This window comes from Phoca vitulina, unplaced genomic scaffold (assembly GCF_004348235.1).
Source record: "Phoca vitulina isolate PV1807 unplaced genomic scaffold, GSC_HSeal_1.0 scaffold21, whole genome shotgun sequence".
NCBI lineage: Eukaryota > Metazoa > Chordata > Mammalia > Carnivora > Phocidae > Phoca > Phoca vitulina.
The window spans coordinates 28,706,607-28,731,280 of record NW_022589724.1 but is presented as its reverse complement, the minus strand read 5'-3'; the positions used below and the strand labels follow the sequence as shown (position 1 = coordinate 28,731,280).

Sequence of the window (24,674 nt, the reverse complement as noted above, 5' to 3'; positions counted from 1 at the left end):
AGTTTGGTAGAGCATGCAACTCTTGATCTTGGGGTCATGAGCTTACTTCAAAATTAAAAAATAATAAGCCATGACAAATCAGATGCTTTCTCCTCTGACCCGCCCACTCCTCAGGGGAAGTAGGGGGAGGCAAAGGGCAGGCAGATGTCCTGCACACCTTCATATCACCCACCAGGGGAAAGGACCAGCACTAATGCTCACCCATTTGGAAGATGCACCCTATCTATAGGTTTCAATCCCTTCTCTCCCCCACCTTGCTTTTAAAGCATTTCAGCCAAGTCACTCCCGATTTCCACATAAGCTGTCCATAAAAACTCTTCCATCTCTCTCATCAAATGACCACAGAAAATCGAGGGACACACAGCCTGAGAAAGCATGCTCAGCTTTAGGGCTTTTTCTTTTTCTTTTTTTTAAATTTTTTTATTTAAATAAGGAGAATTCTTTCATATGGAAAGAGCTAGTACAATCACATATTTGAAAGGAGAAACAATAGGTACTGATCCGGAGGGAAGGGCAAAGGGTGCGTGTACCACCATGGCCTGCTGAATCCATGATTCCATTTCCCATCCAAGGCAAAAGCTTCCCAGAAAATATATAAACAAGCTGCACATTACACCTTTAGCCATCGTCTGCCCTTTCAAATATCTGGTCTACATGAAAAGACAAAGAGGAAAGGCCAAAACAAAAGGGAACAAAAAACCCTCAACAACAAAAAACCCAAACCCTTTTTACTACGCAAGGCATGAGGTCAAAAGCTCAAAGTACAGTATCCCCTTTAAACCATGGAAGAAAGTCATCCACCCAGAGCCTTCATAGACATTTCCTCTCTGAGGCTTCATAACATGCTGAAGACAGGGTCCCGGGGACACAGCCACCTGGCCAGGGTGGGAAGATGGTGAACGGCAAGGTCAGAGGCGCCCGGAAGAGCACTAGCCAAGTATGCACTGGTGGTCCTGATGGAGGGCATGGCTAGGGCACAGTGCCTGACCCCAACACTGAGCCACCCAGTCCCAGGTGATCTCTTGGGTCCATCTCATGTTTTCAAGCAGGAAGAGCTGGCTTTCTGGAAGTCTGCATTTCCCATTCAGCACAGAACATGACAAAGCACAAACACTCTAGTGCCCTTAGTTGTCAAAGGCCATTTCCCACAGACCACCTAACCCAGGCTTGCTCTGCAAGCAGTGAAAAGGGACAAATACATATTTGAGAGGCAACATGCAGCTACTTGGTGGAGGGGAACCAAACAGCAGGGAGGGGCTTCACCAGTCTGCCACGCACTGCCTCAGTGGGCCATTTCTGAACACGGCCGTGCACTCGTGTGCACACCCTCAGCCTCCTTGGCTCTGAGCATCAGTCACAAACCTCATCACCCATCCAGAGGGCAGATCCAGAAGACAGGAGGGCGAGGGCATAGCTGGAGAGACCCGAGGTCAGTACTTCACAAGATTCCCCAATACCCCTCCAAGTGGCTGGAATGACCACATCTTTGGAACCCAACCAATTTCTGAATAAGTCATTCTCTGTTTTCCCTCATAAGGAACCCAGAGCCAGAAGTGTATGAATTCCAAGTTTGAAAACAACAATGTGGACTAAAAAGGGGGAAGCAACACTAAAGAAAACCAGACCAAATATAACTGGCAGAGAGGTTTTCAAGGGGGGTGTATGCCTCTTGAACACTCGACCCCACACTCCAGGATGTCACCCCACTGAGCAGTTGACACTGGACAGACACTACTGCAGGGTCACTGGCTGCCAAGCAACAGGCTGCACCATCAATGGCCAGGGCCAAGCTGCCATCATCAGAAGGGAGGGAGAGGTGCAGTGACAGGGTTCTGACCCCAACCCCCGCCACTCCCCCTCCACCCCAATCTCAGCAGCCCCAGAAAGGTAAGTGCTGGTGTTCACCTGTTCCCACCAAAAGCCCCATGGCATCCTGGCAGAGGCCTCCCCATGGATTTGCACTCTAAGGATGGGGGTTTGAAACCAGACTAAGACCCTAAGCCCTATTACCTTGAGCTTGGTTCTAAAACCACGTGAAAAGAGATATTGCACCTTAAAACCTCTCTGCACTAAAAACTGCATTTCATCAGACCGAGGAAGGGATGCGGGGTCAGGCAGGCCTCAGACCTGCCCTCTGCCCCAAGCCCAATTTAAAATCTGTATCTTAGTGGGAAAGAGACCGCAGCTCGGGCACACAGAGGTGGTGAATGCACTGAACTTCGCATGCAATTTCCTGGCCTTTCCTGCACAGAATAATTCAGACATTATATATAAATAGAGCAGTGAAACATTTACTTTTTTTCACCTAGACCTACAACATCAATACATATAAATAAATTCTAGTGTTTTCTGTTTTTATTGGGGAGGGGGAGGAGAGAAAATACAGGGGTAGAGGAAAGGGCTGGCGAACAGGTGACCTTTTGTTTTTACTCTTTCTCAACCAGGAAGCTCTGTCGCGCTGACGGCAGGTCCACCGGAAGGGTACAACACCTTGAGCTTGGAACAGCATCCGGGGCTGTTCTGTTGTATTTCAAAATGAGAAAAACCTTTCTTTCCTTCTGACATACAATGCACCCTGGAATTCGGTGTGCGGGCCTGGCCGTGTTGCTGAGTGCACGGGCGGCGGTGAGCGTGTGTGGCTCCCGCAGGGGCAGCAGAGGGGGGACAGGGCAGGGCAGCTGGTCACGGGGACAGCAATCACACACCCGCAGGGAAGAGAGAGAGCAGATGAGCACACAGGGCAGGTGAGTGCGGGCAACTCGTCAAGCGAGCAGCCGTCGGAGAAGGGACCTCAGAAACAAGATTCCGGCCTGAAGGGGACCAGCTGGTAGGAGCGCGCAGAGGGTGGAGGCAGAAGGGGAGCGCAAAGCTGTCGACGAAGCACTAGAGCATCTGCCAAGACCACCGGCCCTCTCCGGAGGACCCCCGCGTCTGCCCCGCACTCTCGCTGGCGGGACGAGCCCCGCTTCCTGAAAGCAGTACAGGGCCCCGAGGAGTTCCGCGCGCCGCTCCCGGTTCCACGCTGGACACAGCGCTCAGAGCGCGGGCGTCACGCAGCTGCGGGGGCCCGAGGGTGCGCTCTGCGGGGCACGTCCCCACCCACCTACTGCCCGTGCTCTGGGCCAGGCCCTCCCTGGAGCCCCCGGCGGTGGCAGGCAGCAACTCGTTTAGGAACGTGGCTGGCCGCTTAGTTACCCCGAAGAGCATGTGCAAAACTTGACAGTTCCCTTCCCCTCTCCTTGGAATGACAAAATCGGGGATGATTTCCTTCTAGGTCTTATTTTAAGAAGAAACAACAAAAAGCCAGCATAAAATGGCTCACACAAATATTTTGCTAGCGGCATTGCTACACACTTTTCTCCAGGCGGCCCACAGCCCAGCTCAGGCCCCTCTGGCCCAACCCCCCAGGTCTGCCGGTGGGAGCAGCCTTCCGGGCCGCACGCCCCTGCCGCAGACCCCAGCAGCCAGCCGTCCGCGCCCGTCCCCACGGGAGGGAGTCTCACGGTTTCCGGGGGCGAGCTGTGTGAAAGGTGGCGGGACAGGAGGATCCAGACAAGAGACAGGCTCAGGAGGAGAGGAGGAGGGCACGTTATGGAAGGCTTCATGGAAGGGCGTGCGGGTCAAACAGCAGCCCCCAGGTGCCAGAGCCCCAGACGCAGAGGCCTGCATGGGGCCTGTGGGGCTGTCAGCTGGCACCACCCGGGCCGCGCCGGGAAACACCAGGGACTCTGTATCTCCATGATTTACCTCAGCTGCCCCGTGGTCAGCATGTCCACTGGCTTTAACAGAGTCCAGGACAGAAATTCTATGTCATGATTACACTAAAAATGCCCCTAAGCTCCAGCAGTCGACCATCAGGCCAGAGGCTGGAACCCAACCGTGACAGCAACCTCACCTGCCTCTCTCCCTCACTGCTCCCGAGCACGGAGCTGCCCCCCGGCGTGGCCTCCATGTTTTCTGTGAGCACCCGCAACCGGTTAACCCACAGAGAGCGTGCGGGGGGGACGTCTGCCCAAGAGTCCTGTGTTAAGATATGGCGGGGATGGCCCAGTGGCCCAGGAGAGAGGGGGAAGTGTGGGACTGGGACAGAGGAGGGGTGAGGGAGAAGATGGAGAAGAACGTAGAAAAGTTCAGCTATGCACACATAGCTTGTTTTTGTTTTCTTTTCCTTTCTCCTTTGTAAAAACTTTAGTTGCTTTTTAAAACAAAAAGCCTCAAACTAAAATGGCCCTGCTGCCAAACCACTGTGCCTGGGGTGGGGTGGGGGGGGGGGGGGTGGGAAGCGCTGCAGAGAAAGCGCCCTGGCGGAGGGGTGGGACGGGGAGGGGCGGGATCATCTGTACTGCACAAAGGCTCGAGTCACTCCACAGTCACTGTGGACAGGAGACGGGGACAACGTGGGGATGGGGTCGTTTGCTTGCTTGTTTGCTTCGTAGTAAAGCGAGCAGGTCAGTGCCACATATCCATGGGGGCAAGCTTGTTGGACAACGGAGCTTTCGGGAGTGGACAAGGGAAGGGAGGTCTCTCAGTCCGGGCCAGGTGGTTGGACGGTGGATCTGGTGAGATGTCCGAGATGTCCGAGCGTCTGGCTGTGTCAAGGCGGAGCGGCGGCCCTGTCCTCCGGGGGAGGGTGGGGGGGGTCGAGGCGTGGCCAAGCACCTTCAGGCCTTGCTCTCCTCCACTTTGACCGCCCGAGGCTTGATTGCTCCTGTTCGCTTCATCTGGGAGGCAGCCGAGGGGGCCTCCTGCAGTTTCACGGCTCCCAGGCTGGGTTTTTCATCCACTCGTTGTTTGGCCTTTGGACAGATGAATGGGGACAGAGACAGTTACCCTTATGCAGAAACATCCGTCTGGATACATAGCTCCCACTGCCCCCTGCCTGCTCCTGAGTCACAGAGGAAAGCTACCCTAAGAGGGCCATCCTTTGGTGGAAGGACCAGACTGAGAAGGACCTCCCCGAGGAAGGACACAGGCATGAGCTGCTGTTCCCCTCCCATGGGTGCTGAGGGCAGTGATTCAGGGAGGCAGGAAGATGCTCGGTCCTCCGGGAAGCACCCCGTGATGGCCACGGGCCTCTGCAAGAGTGGCACATCCAAGGCCAACTTGGAAGGACCTTCTCAAATCAGTGCACCTCATGCCGCAAGGGCAAAAAGCCCCTGAGCACACCCAAGTGCACCCCACAACTGGAACTCCCGAATGTTTACCAAGGGGCACGGGGCTACTACATGGACTTGGTCCTCCCCGATCTCGACAACCACCCCCCCCAACTCCTGCTCTCCAGAAACCTTTTCCCAGGACCCTCATTTGGCCTCAAGGTTCCCACTCAGGGTCCCATTAACCTGCAGGTCTGCGGTCAGCCTCGACTCTGCCCCCCACCGGGGTGTGAACTCTGCAAGAAAGCTTTAGCAGCTCAGTCCAAGCAATTCAAGGAGCGACCCTCCGGGGAACCAAGTTAGGAGGAGCGTAATGAGCGATCAAACGTCCGCCTCCATCAGCCAGGAATGCGGTTTTAATAAAAAGCCACGCCTGCCGTGTGTGAGCTCTGGAGCGCCACTGCATTTTAGAGTAGCCGCCGAGAACAGTGCCTGAGGGCAAAGACACTGAGAAACCCCTTTTGTTACAAAATGGGAAAGCGGCGTTCCACGGGTACTCCCACCCAGCCAAGACAGAGACGAGACACAGCACTTACTAGAGCTACAGCACGCGCACGCACACACACGCGGCTTCTAGAGCTGACCCACAGACCTAACCGAGTCCCAGCGCCTTCACAGCCCAAATCGCTATGGAGGAAGGGTCCACCTTTGGCGCCACCTCCTCAGAGGAATCCGCATCCTCCCTTCTCTGCAGGACAAGGAAGGATCCAGACGCCCATCAAGAGGAGAAATGCCTTCGCCAGGAGGGACTCGGGCTGCCGGCTCCCGGCGCCACGCTCTAAGCGCTAGGGCACGTCTCTCTTTTTAAGAGGAGCACTCAAATGGGTTGGACAGTCCCTTCTCTTTTGGCGCTTGGAGACGGGCCTAAGCGTCCGGGGCTGGAGGGTCTGGAAAGCCATCTTCTACCTGTTGAACGTAGTGTCCCTGCACAGAGCCCATGTTAACTGCTGATCCAGAGGGCTTCCCACTGGGGCTAGCAGAGCTAGGCCTGAAAAAACCAAAGGCAGGGGGTGAGAACACACGCGTCGCCAGAGAAACCGAGTCAAGCCTAGCACACGGCGCGGCCCTGGCTCGGGTGGCGCCCTCTCGGATGGAGGAAAGCCAAGACCTCAGATAGCGGAGTGCAGAGGGCGCCGGGGCAGGTCATAGAGACACGGCCGAGGGCAAAGGGGCTGAGGGCAAAGGGGCCGAGGCCCTGGCTGCGGGCAGACACTGACCGGACAGGTAGACGGGCACTGACCGTCTCTCGGGGTCTAGAGGGTCTGGGCCAACGGGACTCTGTGACCCACACCAACGGTCTATGAAGCAGATTTCAGAATGGTGTCAAGTTTATTCCTAGTTTTCACTTTTTTAGGCGGGGGGGGGGGGGGGGGGGAGAAAAACCGAAAGGAACAAAAATCTGTCAGAACATCTTTCTGAATGTGTTCCGTTGACCAGACAACCAGTTCTCCTGGATGTTGACTAGGGGTCAAAAGCTTGAGAAGAGCTGTGTGCGGAGTTCCTCAGGACCCTCGACAGTGGGGGTGCCCAGACCCTGTGCCGAGGGCCATGACCCCCAAGCATGCCCCCCCAGTGTCTGACCAGGGAACCCTTTTTTGGCAGGGCATGCCTCAGAAGCCCTGTTTCCAGAAAACTTGGGAAACACCGTTCTATAAAAATACACCAATTTTCCCCACCCCGCCACAGCACCAACAAAACAAAGGCCATTCGTGAAGGCTTCTATCGTCTACATGTTCTCCAAAGAGCCCACTGCTGTCTCTCCTACGCTCACCAGACACGGGCGGCTCTGTCAGCTCTGGGTTTGCCTCTGCGGCCAGAAGCTGCTCACGGCCGCCCGCGGCAGCAGGGGGACAGCATCTGCTTATCCACAGAGCTGCCCTCATCACTCCGGATGATACTCATCATTCTGTGTTGCTATCTACCTGTACTTTTCATACAGTTCTGTTGTTTGGGCCTACATGAAAAATATGGTCAGACCACAAAACAAACTGATAAACAAAAATAAATGAAGCCAAGAGGGTAAAGTAAGAACAGAAAAGATGATGGAATGGGGAAAAGGTCCCACAAATGCCTTTCTCTGGAAATGCAGGTGGAGCGTGGAATGACGGGGCAGACGGGAGGGACGAGGACCCGGCCTCGACGCTTCCAGAGCAGGAGGACGAGATGGTGCTCTGATCTGCGGGAGTGCTGCCCGATTGGAGGGCGGCTGTGTGCCCCCAGAGGGACCTTGGGGCGCCCTGGAGCCCTGCCGCTAACCTCACGGAGCGCCGCAAATCACGCGTGTCTGTTCTACTCACTTACAACAGGAGGGCGCTCCAGGCATCTCCCACGTCCATCAAGAGCCAACTGCACCCACCCGCGGGCCCCAGGCCGGAGCACGCTGCCTGCCCCTCCCGGCACACTCCTCCTCAGGGGCCAGCAGCTCCGTGGAGCCAGAGGTTCTTCAACTTTCTAGTATAGTAAGCAATTCAGTACCGGGACTCATCCGAAGCCACCTCCAAATCCAGTTAAGGGACCTGGGACAGTTACTGGAGGCAGAGACCGAGACCGAGGACGCAAAGCGAAGGGGCCAGTCCGTGCAGTGAGAGGCATTGACGGCCCCGCGAGGCCCGTGCGGGGAACATGCAGCCCCGGGAAAGGAAATTCTCCTCGCCTTCCAGGGAGTGCACTTCCCTGGCCACTGAATCCTTTGGAAAATCTGGTGAGAAAGCTGTGAATAGGTCAAGCCTCACACTATTAAAATGTCAGCCATTCCTTTTCCTACCTTTCCAGAAAGCTCTCCCAAACCAGAGCATTTTATTATGATAACTAGAAGCAAAACCAAGTTCCTGATTTCCCCGCGGTTAACTAAAACATGAGTGTGTCCCAACACTGAAACTTCAAGGTGACACATGGCCTCAAAGGGGACTCGGCCTCAATGTCCCTCTACGGCTCTCCCTGGGCCCCTAAGACTCTTCTGAACCACTGAGTCCTGTCTAGACCAAGTACTGGGTGACGCAGCATCCGACCCCCAGGGCATTTCTTTACCTGTAAGTCTGTGGTGACGGCACGGAGCCTCCTGAAGGAACATTCTGTTTACTGTCGGCAAAGTGGAAGCCCTTCATCTCCATCTGAGAGGACTGAAGACACCAAGAAGGAATGAGTGGTCGTTTGATGGCCCTGGAGATGCCCAGCCCTCACTGACCCACCGCCCTGTGCAGAGCCAATGAGAATTTCCAGGGAGAGAGGGATCGTCTAAAGGAATCAGCACTCCCCTTCCCCTCAAGTCTAGGCTTGAGAGGCAATTCTTGGAAACAAGAACTGTCCCGTTTTTGTTCTCTTGAAGTGGGGTGGGGAGAGAGGACTGTGCCCCACCAGGATGGGCCATCAGCAGAGCCTGGACCGCAGTCCTAGACACGCTCTATGGGGATGTCTGGGACCAGTCTCTAAGACGGCCCCATCACAGCTCCCCTGGCCCATCGGCCCCAGGCATCACCCCCACACACCCCTTTCCCTTCTGCTCTGGGTCTCGGCTCATGCAACTAGCTTACACGGGAACCAAGGGGCCCCACCGTGGGGTTCCTAGAGGACTTCACCACGAGCAGGAAACCAGTGGTCTGGTGAGGCCAAGAGCTTGCACCCCAACCCCTGGCCCTTTCTGCCCCAACAGGCTTCCTGACTAGCTAGCAACGATTCTCCCCAGGACGCAGCAGGATGGAGTCCTCCTTACCTCTCTGCTGGTGTTAAGGACCGAAGGCTGGGAGCCGGGTGGAAGGATTCTTCGGGGGCCCCCGACAGAGAGGCTCTGCCCCTGCGGCAGCTGGATGGACTGTGGCAGAATCAGGGGCTGCTGTCCAGAGCCGTACCGCGGCAGGGGGAGCTGGGAGCCAGGGAGCGGCATCGTCAGCTGCTGGAGGACAGGGACAGTCAAGAGGAAGAACGGATGTCGGGGAGGAAGCCATAAGCTACTGTTTACACGTGGCCCCGAGAGCAGACACACGCTATACTTCAGGTAAGACAGGTTCGGGATTTCCGCTAGGGCACGCCCTCGAAGGCAGGGCAAGTCTGGCCACCGGAACCAGGCAGGTGGAGAAGACAAGCTCAGGGCTGTGCCAGCAGGTGCCACGCTGTGAGGTGCTCCTGGGGTGAGCGTGGGATGCGAGCGGCTCCTCTCCAGAGCTGCACAGGGCCACGTGCACCCCAGACCTTCTTGCTTTTGCCCAGCAAAGGTTTGCCGAGTGCACGCTATGTGCACCAGGGGAAGCACAAGGACATGGTGAGACCCAGGGAGCAGCGAGGACAGGGCCGCACCGGACGCGGACCTAGCATGGGGAGTGCAGGCAGCAAACCCCCTGTGCGTGGGGGCGGGGAAGACTTAGAGAAGGTCGGGGGGCTTCTTGGCAAGTAATGTCCAAGCAAATCCCCAGAAACGGACGCTGTACGGATGTGTATCTACGTACTCCTTTTCCAGCCACAAAAAGGCAAAACCCCTTTACTGTTTTGCCTCTAAAGGTGATGGAAAACTCAACTGGGTTCTGGGGTTCAGGGTTCCTGGAACTGGAGACTCTTGGATCCTTCTGAAGGCTATTATTAATGGCAGCAGAACATGTGTGTATGGGGGGGGGTGGTGACAGCAAGCTCTCGTGACCACTTCTCAAGTCCAGCACCACGTGGGTGACAGGGAGGGGGGCCTGGAGACTCAGGACCGGGGCAGGGAAGCCACTTGTCTCTCAGTCACTTTCCTCTTCATCCCCCGTGCATTGAGTCCACAGTGGGGGGTCAGAAGGATCTACTGGAATTGCATCATGGAGACGAGTGGCAGCCAGAGCCTCCAGACCCCACACTCCCCCTTGCACATGACAGGGTGCGGGACGAAGAGGAGGACGGCGCTATGCTTTGGAGTGTGTGGTGTGGCCAGACTTGGTTTTAGGGGGCAACCTGGCTGCCGTGTTGAGAACAGACTACTGGGCCCAAGAAATGGCTAGAATCTGAATACTTTCTAAAGGTAGAGCCAAAAGTTCCCGCTGAAGGATCAGAGGGGGTGTGAGGGCAAGTGGGGACCCATGGGTGACATGGACGAGACAGCCAGAAGGGCCGGGAGAAAAATCCGGTTTCGGACTTGATGCTTCGCGCATCAGGCTGCAGATGCCGTAAGACGCCAGAGCAGAAGTGACAGGCAGCCCACGGGCTGGAAATCAGACACCTGGTGGGACTGGGAAGACCCAAATTTTGATGGGACTTAGAGCCACAGGACCAGACAGAGGTTGGAGGGCAGAGCCCAGGGGGCACGGGGAGATTACAGACCCCGCAGATGAGGAAGAGGTTTTCACCAGGATGGTGCCTGCAAACCAGAGCGAAGAACACGATTCCAGGGGGTTATGAGCATCCTCTGGGTCAAGTGCTGCCGATGGGTCAGCAGCATGAGAGTAAAAAATAACCATCAGGAATCGACTGGTGTCCTTAAAAAAAAGTTTCATGGGTTTTTTGGGTCTCTTTAATGAGTGGAATAATAGGGTCGGCTGGGTGTAAACAGGAGGCTCCTCCTCCTCCGTGGAGGGCGGCCCTGCAGCGCGTGTGAGGGACCCAGCAGGAGCCTGGCTGGAAGGGCCTCTCCCAGGCACGGCCAGCCCACCCCTGGGGCAGGAGACCCGGGAGGGGGCACTCTGTACAAAATCTCATTTTGTCACTGCTTGTACTTCTCTAGTGACACGGGAAGCAAGATCCCGCGCGTGGAAGGCGGCAAGGAGAAAGTTGCAAGTCTGAAACCGGCAGTGAGGGCAGGGGACTGACGGGCCCGAGTGCGGGGACATGGACACTCCCGAAGGTGGCTGTTGGTGCTTGGCTGCGCGTAGCCCGAGCGGGTCTGGCTTTCCGTAGGCGCAGACGGCTGTGCAGACCCAGGACTGGACTTTACCAAGGTGAGAACACCGGAGGGGGCGCTGAGGGCAAATGCAACAGGACAGCTCCGCTAAGCTGGGCAGGGAAGGAAGTGAGCCCACAGGGGCAGGTGGTAAACAGGTGGCCGGAGCTGGGGCACTAGACGGGGAGAGCCAGAACAGCAGAGCTGGTGACTGGTAAGCCCCTTAAGCTTGAGATGACGGAAGAGGGACTGCTTCTGGCAGTGACCAGCCTGGGGACCGTGAGCACAGTGGAGCACTGGGGTGGCGGTGGGGGGGGTAAAGGGGCCATGGAACAGAGACCAGGCAATCATCTATGCAGACATCAAAACCACCAGTGGCTAGATTAGGAACTGTGTTGGGGAGCCTGAGTCAGGGGCCAAAGCAGGGGAGGAGTGACCCTCAAAGCCGTCCAACACTGCTGACGGTTGTGAGGAAGATGCGGGGCCAACACTGGATTCACTGTGTGGAATCACAGCAACACACAGGACACTGGGGCAGTGGAGTGTATGGGCTCCAGAGCTGGGGTTTTGGGGAAAAGGGAGGGAGAGAGGTCTAGAAGCATCAGTGGATACGCCAGGACATGCACCCCATCTCCAAGCCCCCCAGGACGAGGGTGGGGAGAGGCTGTGGGAGAAGCAGTGTTCTCAGGGGATAAATAGGAGATGGGACCGTTCCCAAGGGGCAGAGGACCTGGCCCCCCCGTTCTAGCAGCCCAAGGATCAGCCACAAGATTACAAGCAGCAAATCACACATCAAGAGGCAGATAAAAAGGAAAACCAATCATGAACGAAAGAGGCCCAGTGCTCTGGGCAGGAGGGACTGAATTCCTGACCTGTGGGAGCTGGGAGTCCAACAACTGGGAGGCGCCCAGGCCTGCAGCCTGACCCAGCTGGCCCTCGTAGACCAGGGCTTGGTTCCCACTCATGGGCTGGTAGGGGGAGCCAGACTGGGGCTTCACCATCTCTAAGGGCTGCATGCCTGGGAAGGCCGAGTACGGAGGCTTCAGGGCTGTGCCTCCAGAGAGGATCATGGTGCTGGGCGGTGACAGGCTGGGATGCATGTACACCTGAGATCTGCAAGAGCCAGACAGACAGTGGGTCAGGGGTGGGAGCACAACAGCAAGACCTCAAATAAGAGCACACACCACGACCCCCCGGAGGGCTTGCTAAAACCCACCCTGCTGGCCTCACCACCCCCCGCCCCGAGTTTCTGACTCAGGAGGTCTGGGACAGAGCCTGAGAATCTGCATTTACAACAGGCTCCAAAGATGGTGTGGATGCTGCTGGTCTAGGAGCCAGTTTGAGCGTCACTAGATCACATGTCCAGGCTGTCCAATGCAGGGAAAACCTGTGTGATGCCAGAGGCCCAGGATTTCAGACTCATGGAAAGAGCAGACCAAGGTGACCGGCGAGAAGGGAGGACGGGGAAGGGCTGGGAAGGGGCAGGATGACGTGGAAAGAAAAAACAAGGCCTATGGAGGACCATCAGGCCCACGCAGCTCCTGCGGCAGTTAATAATGACTCTGAAAGGGACTGTGACCACCCCCTCCAACCCCCCCAAAGCAGAAAAGCGTGGAGCAGCCGCACAACAAAGGGAGCAAGCCCACAGGCCTGGGAGGTGGGCATCCCTGGCTGCATCTCACCTGAAGGGCTGTAAGGAGCTGAAGATCTCCTGAGCCTGGGAGGCGGGGAGCCCGCCCCTCAGTCCCAGCTGGGCTGGAGCCTGCAGAGACGTGTGAAGGGAAAGTGGGATCTGCTGGGCAGCGGCAGCCTGCGGATGGGAAGCCGGGTAGGTAACTGCAGGGCCCTCCGGGCTGCCTCTCCACCCCCCCGGCACCCCACCCCCCTCCACACGGCAGCTGAAACACTTCCCCAAATGCACACTGGGGCTTGTCCTTCCGGTGCTTTCCTTGCTCTTGGGAAAAAGCAAACAATGGGTAACAATCCCAAACCCTGGTATGTTCCTACACTGGATTCTGTACAACAGCAAGAATGAATCCTAGCCACAGGTACTGAGAGCGGTGTGTTTCGGAAGCAACGGTGGATGGGACACGTACATGAGGAATACATGTGGTACGATCCAGTTACGTGAAGATCAACATCTTGTAAATCTAAACGATGTGGTATTTAAAAATATGTTTTACAAAGAAGTCGGGACAGGCAAAGTCCTCTGTCCTCGGTCCCCAAATCTGCTCCTGCCCAAGGGCCCCACCATCCTGGCACACAGGTCCCTGGGGTGCTGGACCATCAGAAGGCCCCACACCAGCTTCAGGAGGGAGGCTTCCAGAAATCTGCCCCTTGCAGCACAGAAAATACGCCCATCCTGCATGAAAACAAACGCCTGCACGTTTCTAAAACTACCTCTTTCTAACGCATCCATGCCTGGGACTCTAGGCCTTTCTTCTCTTCATCAGAAGGATACCTGATACCAAAGGATACCAAAGAGAATTCCATTTCAGCTAATTCCCCAGCTAGGACACAGGAAGAACTCTGAGAGAGGGAAACTAAGAGTCTGGAGCCCAGGGCTCCATTCCTCTTCCCTATCTCTCCTGTGTCTGTTCACTGAACATTTCCTGGCTGCTCGGACAGGCTGGGAGCTGGGCATTACACGTGAGGGACGCAGGAAGCGAGACAGTGCACAAGTCAACGCAAGAAGTAACTCCACTGTGCGCTGCACCCCCGTCCCCCACGGGGCCGCCTGGCTTGCTATCATCACCTGCTGGTAACTCTGCTGCTGAGGTATGGTTTGGGGAACCAGGCGGGGCTGACTTGCGAACACGTGGCCGTCCAGGTATAGAGGCGGCAGGTGGTTGCCTGCAAACAGAAGCCCAGAGGAGACAGAACAGAGTCAAATCTCACTGTTCCCGGATGTTCGCACGTGCATACTTTCCCAGGGAGGCAGCGGGAGGGAGCGTGCGCAGAGCCCTGTGCTCCAGCAGCCCACACTGACTCACCCGCTGGGGAACACGGGCAGACGGCGGCATCAGGGCCCAGGAGCGGGGACGGGCTCCAGCCCACCCTCCCACCGGACCCCTGGCCCACTGGCCCACACCCTGGGGAGCAGCTCTACTGCAGCTGAGGTGGCCTAGCTCTCAGCCCCTGGCTTCTCTATCCCGCTGCACTGAGTCCACAGTGGAGGATCAGAATGGTCTGCAGGGACTCTATCACTGGGACCCTGACAGCTAGGCCCTCAAAACCCCCAGTCTCTCCCTCGGAGCACCACCACGGTGGTAAAGGTGGCTACCGCTTATGAAAGGCTTGGCTGACACTAAGCACTTTCCAGGTATGACCTCGTCTCGTCCGCTAACCCGCAGAGAGCCAGTCTTCTCGCCCAGAGGGCTGAGCACTCACTGGCGGCGAGCCCCGTCTCTGCTTCCCAGGGAAGCAGAAGTGCCAAGTTGTCCGCAGTGCCTGGGAAGCTATGACCACCCGACCTACAACAAACTCCTACTTCTGCACACTCCTTAACTCAAGCAATCCAAGTTTCTCTTTTGAGAACGAAGGGAGGTGACCCCGAAAGCTGGTTCGGGCCGGGGGATGGCGAACCTGGAAGAGAAGCCGAAGGCGCGACAGAGGCCACGGGCATGGGCGGCATGGAAACTCCGCCGAAGGAGCTGTAGTTGACCCCGTTGGAGGCTCCCACAGACGATGGGGGCTGGATGCCTGAGCCCGCGCCTCCAGGAGAGCTCTGCTCCGGCAAACTGGGCGAGTTTTCCCAAGCCTTGCGCGCGGACTCCATCTGAAAAGTGAGGGGAGCGGAAGAATTACCACCAGGGAGGCGGCGGCTAGCGCAGACGGCGGACGCGGGACGGCGGGCGGGGCTGCTTGTTCCTGCCCCTTCCCAAGCTAAGGCACCCAGGTGGCCCCCGCCTAGCTCTGCGCTGGTTTACCTTCAGGGTGAGGTCAGCGGTGGGGAAGGACATTTGGGAGAGGCCGATGGCCCTCTGGATGTGATGGTCGCGCCGGAGGATGGGAATACTCTGCGTTAAGCCCGCCTGGAGGGGAAAAGGAAACCATGCAATACGACAGCACAGCAAAATGCCCCTTCAGTTTGGGCCACATGCACTCAATACCCCCGGGATGAGGCTGCCAGCAACAGACACCATGGTTATAGCCTCCTGATGGACGCCTTCACGGATTCCCGCAACAGAATCCACGGAGAGCCACGTCCACGCCCCCACCCCACGGAGCACAGAGGCGCCGGGACCTAGCTCGGAGATCCCAGGTCCTGTCTCAGCCTCCCCACCCGAAAACTAAAAAAGAGATCCTTGTAACATTTCTTCGGAAATGTGGCCAACAGACCCTCCCACACAACGCCCAGTGCCCAGGAATGTATTACAGGGATTCTGAGAAACTGCTCAGAATAAAGACATCTGTCCCAGCAGGATCAAACATACACAACCACAGAACGTGGAAGATCCGAGAACCACAGAATGCCAAATAAACCAGACCTTAGGAATTACATTTCCCCATTTTAAGATCTCAAAACCAGGGTGTGCAATGTTTACACAACTTGCCCAAGGACATGCATCCAGCTAGAAAACATGTCACACCTCACACCCGGGTCAGGCGGCTGACTCCAAACCTGGTGTTCGTCCCCTCCTCTGGCTTCAGAGCCGCCGCACCCCCACCCCCGCCACAAGAGGCTTGCTCCCGTCTCTCCAGGGCCTGCCAGCACAGGAAACAACAGAGCCTGGGGGGGAAGCAGACTCACGTTACTGGCCAAGGCATCCTGAAGTTTGACAACCGGATTCCCCGAAGGACCAGAGGCAGAACCAGGCGGCAGGCTGAAATCAGAGTCCTGAAGAGGAGGAAGAGACCACTGAAATTATCTGGCCCACCTTTTGTTAATTTCATCCAGTCTCTGTGACTCAAAAAATCGGCTGAGCAGCATTCACCAGACAGCACCCAAGAAAAGATGCCACCCCGACCCTCCCTCTGTGCTCCCTGCCTGTGCCCACTGGCCAACCCAATGGAGACAGTGAAGATAACTGGTCTGCTCAGACTGAGAACGTGGCTGGTGTCAGCAGAATAATCTAGAAGGCAGCTCAGTAGCACCTGCCGTGTCCAGCACACCGATATGCTCCCCGAGAGAACTGTTTAGCTCCAATCTCCCTGCTCTTTCTTGGCGACAACCCTGTCTCAGCAGCCTGCTCTCTCTCCAACTATAAAAAGAAGGGGGGGAGGGGAAGGAGACACATCCAAGCCTTACTTTTGGATTGACTCCAAATTCAATGGGCGGCACCGGCAGCACGGAGTCCACGTGAATCTCTACCCCGTTAACAGGCGGGACAACGGCCCCCTGCAGCCGCTCGGCCCCCTCCGAGCCCTTTCTGTTTTTCAGAGAACGCTCATTGCCGATGGGTCCTGGTCTGTGCTCCTTGCTCTGTCCTGACCCTTGTTCTGTATCCTTGATGGAAAAGCAGAGACGCTGAGAAACACAGGCTGGAAGGACCCCAACCCCCAGCTTCCGAGCCCTAGGAAGAGGGGAAGACGACAAAGGACGACAGCCCCTCCTGCCCTGGCCCAGGCCTCTGTGAATGGACTTCCAGCTTACCTTCGGCTCGGACTGCTTCTGAGCCTGCTCCTTGTGGCCGTCAGCCTTGGGCTCCAGGCCAGGCCCGTTCATGTCCTCCGGTTTCAGAGCGCCGTACGGGGAGCTGCGCTGGGAGGAGGTGGCAGACGACTCCCGAGACTCAGCGCTCAGGTCAACGCCGCTGTCCCCCTGGCTGCTCTTAAAACCCTGCTGTGCAAGGCACAAAATGGGTTAAGAGCCCTGACCCCCAAACTCCAACATGGGAGCAGGAAGCAAGACCAAGCCCGTGGCTGAGACACATCCCCCCAGTATGCCTGTCCCTTTCAGTGCTGTCCCGACCTCTGCCCTGACCTGCCAGTGGTACCCAACAACTGATGACACAGTCAGAACCACAAGACACGCAGTAGGTGCCAGGGACACGGCTGCCAAGCTCATCCCCTTGTGACCCAGGTCAGACAGCCCACCACCACAGCCTCGCAGGAGAGGCCCCAGTCGCCCACTCTCCCGGGTTATTCCCCACTCTCGACCCTTCACACAGATGAGGGTCAGGGCCGAAGACGAGCACCAAGCCAGGGCCTGCGGAGATGGCCCCGGGGCCAGGCTCGGTGGCTCTGGTGAGGGAGAGCGGGGCTAGGCACTGGGCGCACGAGGCCCAGGAAGAGCCAGCCACGGGGGCGGTGAGCACGCGCGCAGCCCCGAGCAGGTGGCGGCCACTCACCTCGGCAGAGCCAGGCTCAGCGCTGTTGAACGCAGTGGCGGCTTTTGTCCAGGAGTCGTTAGTCGGGGCCTGAACGGGGAGGGCTGCCCGAGGGAGCAAGACAGAGAGTCAGCGCATCACAGAGGAACCCCCAGGCTGGAGAAACAAGCCCGGGTGCCGCCGACACACACCCAGGCCCATCTGTCCTCCCTGTCCCGTCAACGGCACGCCAGAGAGATCTGATCCACAGGAGCTAGTCGGCTGGCGTTACCCAACTTCCCAGCATCCTCAGTCAGACTCTAATAAACACGCTTCTCTTTCCTTCATCGATTACATGCTCTAGTAGGCTCGCTGGCAGCTTCTCATGCACATCTGGAAGGATTCCGTATTGCTACCCCTGCGCAGTGAAGCTTTCTTTTGCTTAAGCCAACAATTCATTTCTACAAGCCGGCAGCTCCCACAAAGACTCTCAAAGATTCAGGCCGGTATTATCGACTCCTGTTAGCTCCAGGACCATTGCAAGATTCCCACAAAAGCCTCAGACCCTGTGTATGTACACAAAACTTGACACGCCGTTTTCAGGTCCAGGGGCCCTGGCTCTGAGCAGCCGATGAGGCGCTGGAGCATCCTGGCCTTTGGCAAAGGCCCAAGAGCAGAAGCAACTGGAGTCTAGTTTGCTCCGAATGACAAGCCGGCAAGTATTTGTGGACGTTCAGAGTGTGATAAGCATCACTCACACGTGCAACCAAAGCATCTGACATCAATATTTTATTTAGAGATTACACTTCCAATCAAAGTTGGGTCTCTTCCAATGTTACTTATTTTTTTTTTTTTTTTTTAAGATTTTATCTATTTGAGAGAGAGAGAGAGAGAGGGAGGGAGCATGTAGAGAGCACGAACAGGGTGAGGGGCAAAGGGAAAAGCGGGCTCCCCGCTCGGGGGTTCAATCCCAGGACCCTGGGATCATGACCTGAGCTGAAGGCAGACGCTTAACCGCCTGAGCCATCCAGGCGCCCCTCTTCCAGTGTTACTTTGCAATGTACTGGAAGCAAGGTCAACGTGATAAAACTCAAAGAATCAACACCCAGAACCCAGAACTGTGGGTGTCTGTCACGCGGCTCTGTGCTCTGGAAGCCTCGGCTACGCCGTATTACACACTGGAAATGACAATTTCTCTAAGCTCCCGTGAGGCATCATGCGTCCTTTCATTCACCTGTGTACCCTGCAGGGCTCTGCCCAGAGTAGTCTTTAAAGAAGAATCTGCTTGATTAATAGGTTTTGTATTTTAAAATGAAGAATTACCAGAAAAAGAGCATTGGATTTGAAATTTTTTTTTGAAAAGTTCAGGGAAACAAATTTTCCAAGAAGTCAGGTCCGCTCCCTGTCTTGCTACGAGAGCATCGGGAGGAACTGACAGAACGGCCTAGGGTCGGGGCCGGCTCACAGCACAGACAGGAAAGCTTCTGACCCCTCCTCCCTCGTAGTCACCTGCTGCTCTTGCACAGGGGTAAGAAAGGGTAACGGGCAGGGCCGGGGGCTCTCGTCGTTCAGACCCCTGCACACACAGAACGGTGTGCTCTTGCCCCAAATCTCAGGCAGGGAGAGTGTACTTCTGTCCGGGGGCTGCAGCCGCAAGTGGGGCTGAGATGGTATCTAATAACACTGTGGCTCTGGAGAGGAGGCAGCAAACAGGTAAAGCTCCACGGATACAGGGCCCCAAAGCAGGATGCTCCCGAGAAGGGACCCCGGCGCAGGGGACAGCCCTGAGCCCAGCAGCTGAGCCCAAGCACCCAACTCTTACCCTGGCCGCTGCTCTCCCAAATCTCGGTGCCCAGGCTACTGCCGGGCACGGTCACGTCGCTCTGCTCCAGGCACAAGCTGTTTTGCTTTTTAGCAAACCGAGGAGGAATACGGGAGGAAAGACCTCGGCCCTTGACAGGCATCTGAGGAGAAGAAAGGGGACGTGTCCAGCCTTGACGTGAAGCATGAAGAACGACAGGTTCTTCCCAGGGGAGCATCCCGGGCCTCCAAACCCTACCACGGAAACTGCTCCAGAGGTGCTGAACGCTGGCCTCTCGACACCTCAACCACAGGTAAATGCAATGCCAACCAAACCACACCTGGAAGGGGCCGCCAGGCCCACAGACACAGACCACAGAGGCCGAGTGCGCAGTGGCCAGCCCGGATGGCGTCTGAGGACAGGGTCCCCGAGCCTCGTGACGCGCCGGGTGACAAATCTCATCCCACACAGGCCAGAGCAGTGGGAGAAGGTGGGCTCCAAGGGGCTGATGGAGGTCTGTGTCCTGCTGCTGTCACCAGGGACAAACCACCCTCCTTGAGAACCTCCTCCCACAGGACACCCGGGGCCACGGACGTTCTCCCTCCTTCCCCGCTTCTGTCTTGGTCTTCATTCAGAACTCTGGGTTTCTCTGTACCGGCCTGCCCACCCCCCGCCCCCCTTACCTGCACGGCCTGCTCCTTCTTCCTTCTCTCTTCTTCCAGCAGACGGCGCTGCTTCTTGGTGAGGACCTCGATGAAGCCTTCACCCGCCATGGGGCCCACCTCACTCTCCTCCCCGGGGCTGGACCCGCAGTTTTCAATGATGGAATCTGAACCCAGATTTCATGAAAAGGGACAGTGTTTCCATTCATCAGAAAAAAGGACAACCCAACCCTACCAGCTGCTGGTATCTAAGGACGGCTCAGCTCAGAAGGCCGAGCAGTACTGGCTTGATGCCCCCGAGGAGCAGAGCATGTTCGTGGGGTCTACAGAAATCCCACTGGGATCTCTACACCCTCCCCACGGCCCCTCAGCGCACGGTTATCCCAAACCAGAGACCTGAGAAGCACTACAGTTAAGAAGGCAGTCTCTGGAGACAGAGACACCAAAGTTCCAGCTCTGCTCCTAACCAGCCGCGTGACCTGGACAAACCACTCGACCTCTCTGGGCCGCAGTTCCCCCTCTTTAATGGGGCGGCTCTGGGGGTCGGCAAGGCTGTGAGCCATGTGAGAGTAGGAATCCTATCTGTTCTGCTCACCAATGCAGCCTTGGAACTTAGCCCCCCACCTGCCCGGAGGCCACGATGCTCAGAGAAGGGGCTGAGCCAACAGCCCCAGGGAGGCCGCCGTGGCCCTCGGGGGCCCGGGCTCTCCTTCCCCCTGAAAACGTCAGAGGACAGACTCACTTCCGTAGTTGAGGTCAAACTGTTTCATGGTCTCTCCCTGTTCACCCGCCCTCTGAGCAGCCAGCTTGGCCTCCTTCTCTGCCTTCTCACAGGGGGCTTCGGGGACGTCAGAAGCGGCGTGGGCTGCCCGGTCCAGCGCGTAGTGGCTGCTCCCACCACTGCAACCAAGACCTCCAGGCAGAGCCTCGTCGGGGGGCCTGTAAAGGAAGGAGGATCTTGTTAGCTCCGACGTGGCCGAAGGCTGGGGAAGGAGAGAAAAGGAAAACCTGCATGTGCACACAGCACGCGCACGGACACAGCGCCCTGACCTGCAGCGTCCCCCTCGTTCGGTCGGAGCTGCTCTCCGGCAGCGGTGCGTGGCCACGTGGACACCCCACCCCAGCCCACCCTAGCCCACCCCGCTGCAGCAGCTCTGCCTGCTCATGGGGAACACCGCTCTTTCCCTGCCCCTTCCAGGGCTCAGCGCATCTGTTCCTTCCCACTGTGTGCCAAACTCAGTGGGCCTGGGCAAAGGAGACAACGAAGGGGATGCTCCGAGCAGAGCCACAGAACTTTCTGCTCCTGGCACACGAGACTGGCCAGCAAGGAGCCAGGCCCGGCCCTAGCACAAGGCTCTCGGCAGAAATCAGAAGCAAAGCCAAGTCTCAGCATCTGGGGTGGGGAAAGCGAGGCTGGCCTGACACCTGGAAGGATCAGCATTCTCTGAGGGCTCCTTCTCAGGGGCTCTGAGTAAATTCCACCCTAGGTTTCTGGCCCTGGATTCTAAGGAGGTTGGGAGGCAGGAAACAGCCTTCCTCGGCCTGAGGTGTGGCCTGTGTGCGATCCGGAATTCAGGCCGCACAAGTGACCCCCTGCACGTGCTCCCCCCTTCCCTGAGTCCGGGCAGCCTGCGGGCAATGAGCCGCCCCAGAGCACAGACCAGCCGCCTGCAAGCCTCTAGGTCCAGTGAGAGATGCTCCCAGGGCCTCAGGCGGCTCACTCCCGGCGCTACTGCCTGGCTCTTCCAACAAGGAGGCGGTTAATCCCCAAAGCGGAACTGCATCTCCTCACTGTAGGGAGGCAGACACGGGAAGACCTGTCCCCACAGGGCCAGGAGGCCAGAGGCCCCCCAGGACGCTAGGTGACAGCAGCCCCGGGGCAGAGGGATCTGGGGGACTGGCACCATGCACGGGCAGTGCCCCCTCAGCGGGGCGGCAAGGGCACTTACGGAGGCTGAACGCTCGGGCCGGGTGCCGGGGCGGCCACCACACGAGGACCACTGGGGCGGGGACTCTTAAGTTTTGGTTTTCAAGCCACAACAACGACAACACGCCACAAGAGAAGCAGACAAGCAGTGTAAGAGCAAGTGATGGAGACGCTCACACACAATGGCCTTGGCGGGCAGGTGCCCCCAGGAGCACAACAGAGGGACAGAGTCGGGGCTCCTGACACATGGCGGGACACACATGCATGGAGTGCTGCTTAAAAAAACGGGCTTAGTAACAGAACAACAGCAACAGAAAAGAGCCTGGGGTTGGGTTTGTGTTTTACCTTTTGGCTTTCAAAGGCGTCCCATTCTGTTGGCTCTCAAAACGGGGAGAAGTGTCACCACCACCTGGCCTAACGGACTTCTCCCCAAACCCCCCCGGCTCCAGCTTTCGGCTCTGCCTGTCAGCCAGGGGCCTCTGGCTGGAGAAGCTCCTCTTGGCCAGCTCCTTCTTCTCGCCCACGGCAGCCCCGGGCAGGCTGCCGTCCACCTGGGGGTCGGGCTCGGCCCCGGGGCCCTCGCGCCGCTCCCGCCTCTCGCTGAAGTCACTGCTCTCGGATGCCGTCTCCCACTCCTCGTTGGCGTGATCAGACGAGTTCTGGTATGAGAGCTCGGGGGACCCGCTCTTGTCCCCGGGGCAGAGCTTGGGCCGGCCCGGCCACGGCCCTGCCAGCAGGTGGGGCTCCTCCTCGGGCCCCCACAGGCCCAGGGACTCCCGCTCCTGCCGGAGGCGCCGAAAGCGCGGTGGCTTGTCCTGGCGTGGGGGGCGCCTTCTCCGGAAGGGCCGGTTCTCTGTGCCTTCCGGGTCGGCCGCGTGGTCGTCGGGGAAGAAGGGCCTCTTGTCCTCCAGGCGGCTGTCCTCGAAGGCCCTGGCACCAAACGAGTCAGAATGTCTGTATGCGTCGGGGACACAGTCTCTGTCTGCAGGTCGCCGGGACCCACACGCATCCGGGGAGCTGTACTCCTGCCAGGAGGCGCCCGGGCTCTTGCTCTGCCAGTGGGCGGCCTCTTTGGACACGAAGGTTCTCCGCCCGTAGCCGCAGCTGCTCAGCCGGGGAGGGAGCGCCCGGCCGAAGGCGCGAGGGCCTCGGCTCTTGGCCTCCAGGCTGCCGTGGTCCTCGGAGCACACCTTGTTGGAGCGCCAGGAGTCCCTGAAGTCACCCTTCCTCAGGGCGCTGCCCTCCCGCTCCAGGAGCGAGCCTTCACTCCCGTTCTCCGAGCCTCGCTGCCGCCGCCGCTTGGGAAGCTCTTCATACTCGGAGCCCTCGCTGTGGGTCTCGCTGGCGATTCGCCGCCGCGGCTTGGCCCTGGGGAAGTCTTCCGGCTGGCCGAAGTCCCGCAGCCCCCGGCCGCGGCCGCTCCTCTGGCCGCCACCATAGATGCCCCGCGCCCCGAGCACCCCCGCACCGCAGAGGCCGGGGCCGCCGCCCGCAGGCCGCCCGCGGAAGGTGAACTCTCGGAAGCCGCGGCCACGGCCCCGGGCCTGCCCTCGGCCCCCAAAGGCTTGCTCCTCATCGATAAAAATCCAGTTGTTCCTCTTTGTCGGGGGAGTGTCGCTGGACTCCCGGGAGGGTCTGCTCTCCCAGGCCCTGTCGGGCTTCTCGTCCTCTTCGCACCTGCTGGCCTCGCGGCCCAAACTAGCGCGGGCAGAGCCCTGGTCCTCCAAGGGGGAGGGGGAGGAATTGGCCAGCGCGGGGTCGTTCTCTTCGTCCTCGTCCTTGTCTGCCGTGCGAACCGGCCCCTTCTCCTTGGCCACGCGGGCACTCTCCTCCCCCAGTTCCTGCTTCATCTTCTCGAGTTCCTTCTCCTTGTCCTCTACCTTGAGGGCTTTCAGGACGGGCTTCTTGATGGGTCCCGACCTCCGCGTCCTGCCAGTCTGCTCCGGGTGCTGGCCGCCTGGGCCCCTGGGCTCGGGCGTCCACTCGGGCTCCAGGGGCGGCTCCTTGTTGGGGCTCCCTTCCTTCTCCCAGGAGGACACGTTAAAGGATGGCTCCTCCCGGGGCGCCCCCTTCTCGATGCCGTTGGTTGTGTTGGTGGCCTCTGGAGGGTGACTAACGTCCCAATTGCTATATTCCGGCTTTTTCTCGGCTGGGGCAAAGTCAGGCTCCAGTGGGGAACACCTGAGGTCTGGGGTGTGACCTCCAGGAGCACCTGCTTCCTGAATATTTTCTTGGGGTGGAAACAAAAGCTCCTGGCCTATTCTCTGAGAAGAGACACAGCTGGCAAAGTCTGCTGGGGCCTTCTTGTCAAAAGCACTCAAGAACTCCTCCCCTCTCTCCTCAAGGAGATCGCGCTGGGCACCTACGCCCCCTGACCTTCCGGGGGAGGCAGAGTAAGAGCTTTCATTCCTGAAAAGGAACCAGAAAAATCAGTCAATGTGATTGGAGCCTGGTTCCTGGTTTCCATGCTGAACACAGAGCTTAGTTTTAAAAAGAAAAAAATTTTTTAAAAAAGAAAACGAAAAAGAAAAAAAAAAAAAAACATAAGCACCAACATCTGCTCTATCTTTAAACATGTCTCAGAGCTGCTGGGCCATAGATTGCTGGGTGGCCCCCGGAGTCCGGAGTGAAGAGTGCAGTGGCGGCTGGTGGACTCAGCGTGCCACCTGGAGGCAGAGCAGCTGGGGATCCTCTAGTTCAAACGACAAGCTGGAGCCTGGGAGTCCGCGGAGAGTCTGGGGCACTGGGCCAGCAGGGCCCGCTTGCTTCACTTTCACAGGAAGGAGCCACGACCCGGGCACTCAACCCCGCCGGGCCCCAGCCCTCGCCCTGACCTAGGACCTCTCCCTGGCTGCCGCCAGTCTCGCAGGCAGGGAATCGCCTCTCATACAAAAGCCTTCAAGCAAACCTCATCACATTCTCCATCCCCGGAGGGCACTGCCAATCCCTGAAAGCGCCCCTTCTCCAGGCAATGCCTCTGGGGACAGTGCTTCATCCCCGAGCCCCTTGCAAGCAGGACATGGGAGATTCTGCCTTCAATC

General features: G+C 58.0%; 1 protein-coding gene and 2 non-coding genes across 8 annotated transcripts in view; all 3 read right to left on the bottom strand.

Moving 5' to 3' along the window:
• Positions 1–415: 415 nt before the first annotated feature.
• PRRC2B (proline rich coiled-coil 2B) overlaps positions 416–24,674 on the bottom strand; it is an 88,652-nt gene continuing 64,393 nt past the window's right edge. For 3 of the 6 annotated variants that reach the window (XM_032419139.1, XM_032419140.1, XM_032419141.1), the window contains exons 16-32: positions 21,979–24,042; positions 20,449–20,645; positions 19,728–19,873; positions 19,066–19,207; positions 17,286–17,368; positions 16,589–16,777; positions 16,244–16,441; positions 15,746–15,832; positions 14,922–15,026; positions 14,578–14,770; positions 13,748–13,845; positions 12,675–12,802; positions 11,865–12,105; positions 8,863–9,042; positions 8,181–8,272; positions 6,060–6,141; positions 416–4,796 (exon numbers count right to left, since the gene is read on the bottom strand). In XM_032419139.1, coding sequence (XP_032275030.1) covers positions 4,662–4,796; positions 6,060–6,141; positions 8,181–8,272; positions 8,863–9,042; positions 11,865–12,105; positions 12,675–12,802; positions 13,748–13,845; positions 14,578–14,770; positions 14,922–15,026; positions 15,746–15,832; positions 16,244–16,441; positions 16,589–16,777; positions 17,286–17,368; positions 19,066–19,207; positions 19,728–19,873; positions 20,449–20,645; positions 21,979–24,042 — 4,360 coding nt within the window. In that variant the 3' untranslated portion in view covers positions 416–4,661. The remainder of the gene's footprint in view (positions 4,797–6,059; positions 6,142–8,180; positions 8,273–8,862; positions 9,043–11,864; positions 12,106–12,674; positions 12,803–13,747; positions 13,846–14,577; positions 14,771–14,921; positions 15,027–15,745; positions 15,833–16,243; positions 16,442–16,588; positions 16,778–17,285; positions 17,369–19,065; positions 19,208–19,727; positions 19,874–20,448; positions 20,646–21,978; positions 24,043–24,674) is intronic. The other 3 variants (XM_032419142.1, XM_032419143.1, XM_032419144.1) reach the window with 3 other exon arrangements.
• On the bottom strand, positions 9,859–9,944 carry LOC116641470. The gene has a single exon (XR_004301186.1). It is a non-coding gene; the product is annotated as a small nucleolar RNA SNORD62 (small nucleolar RNA).
• Positions 14,120–14,204, bottom strand: LOC116641471. Its single transcript, XR_004301187.1, has one exon. It is a non-coding gene; the product is annotated as a small nucleolar RNA SNORD62 (small nucleolar RNA).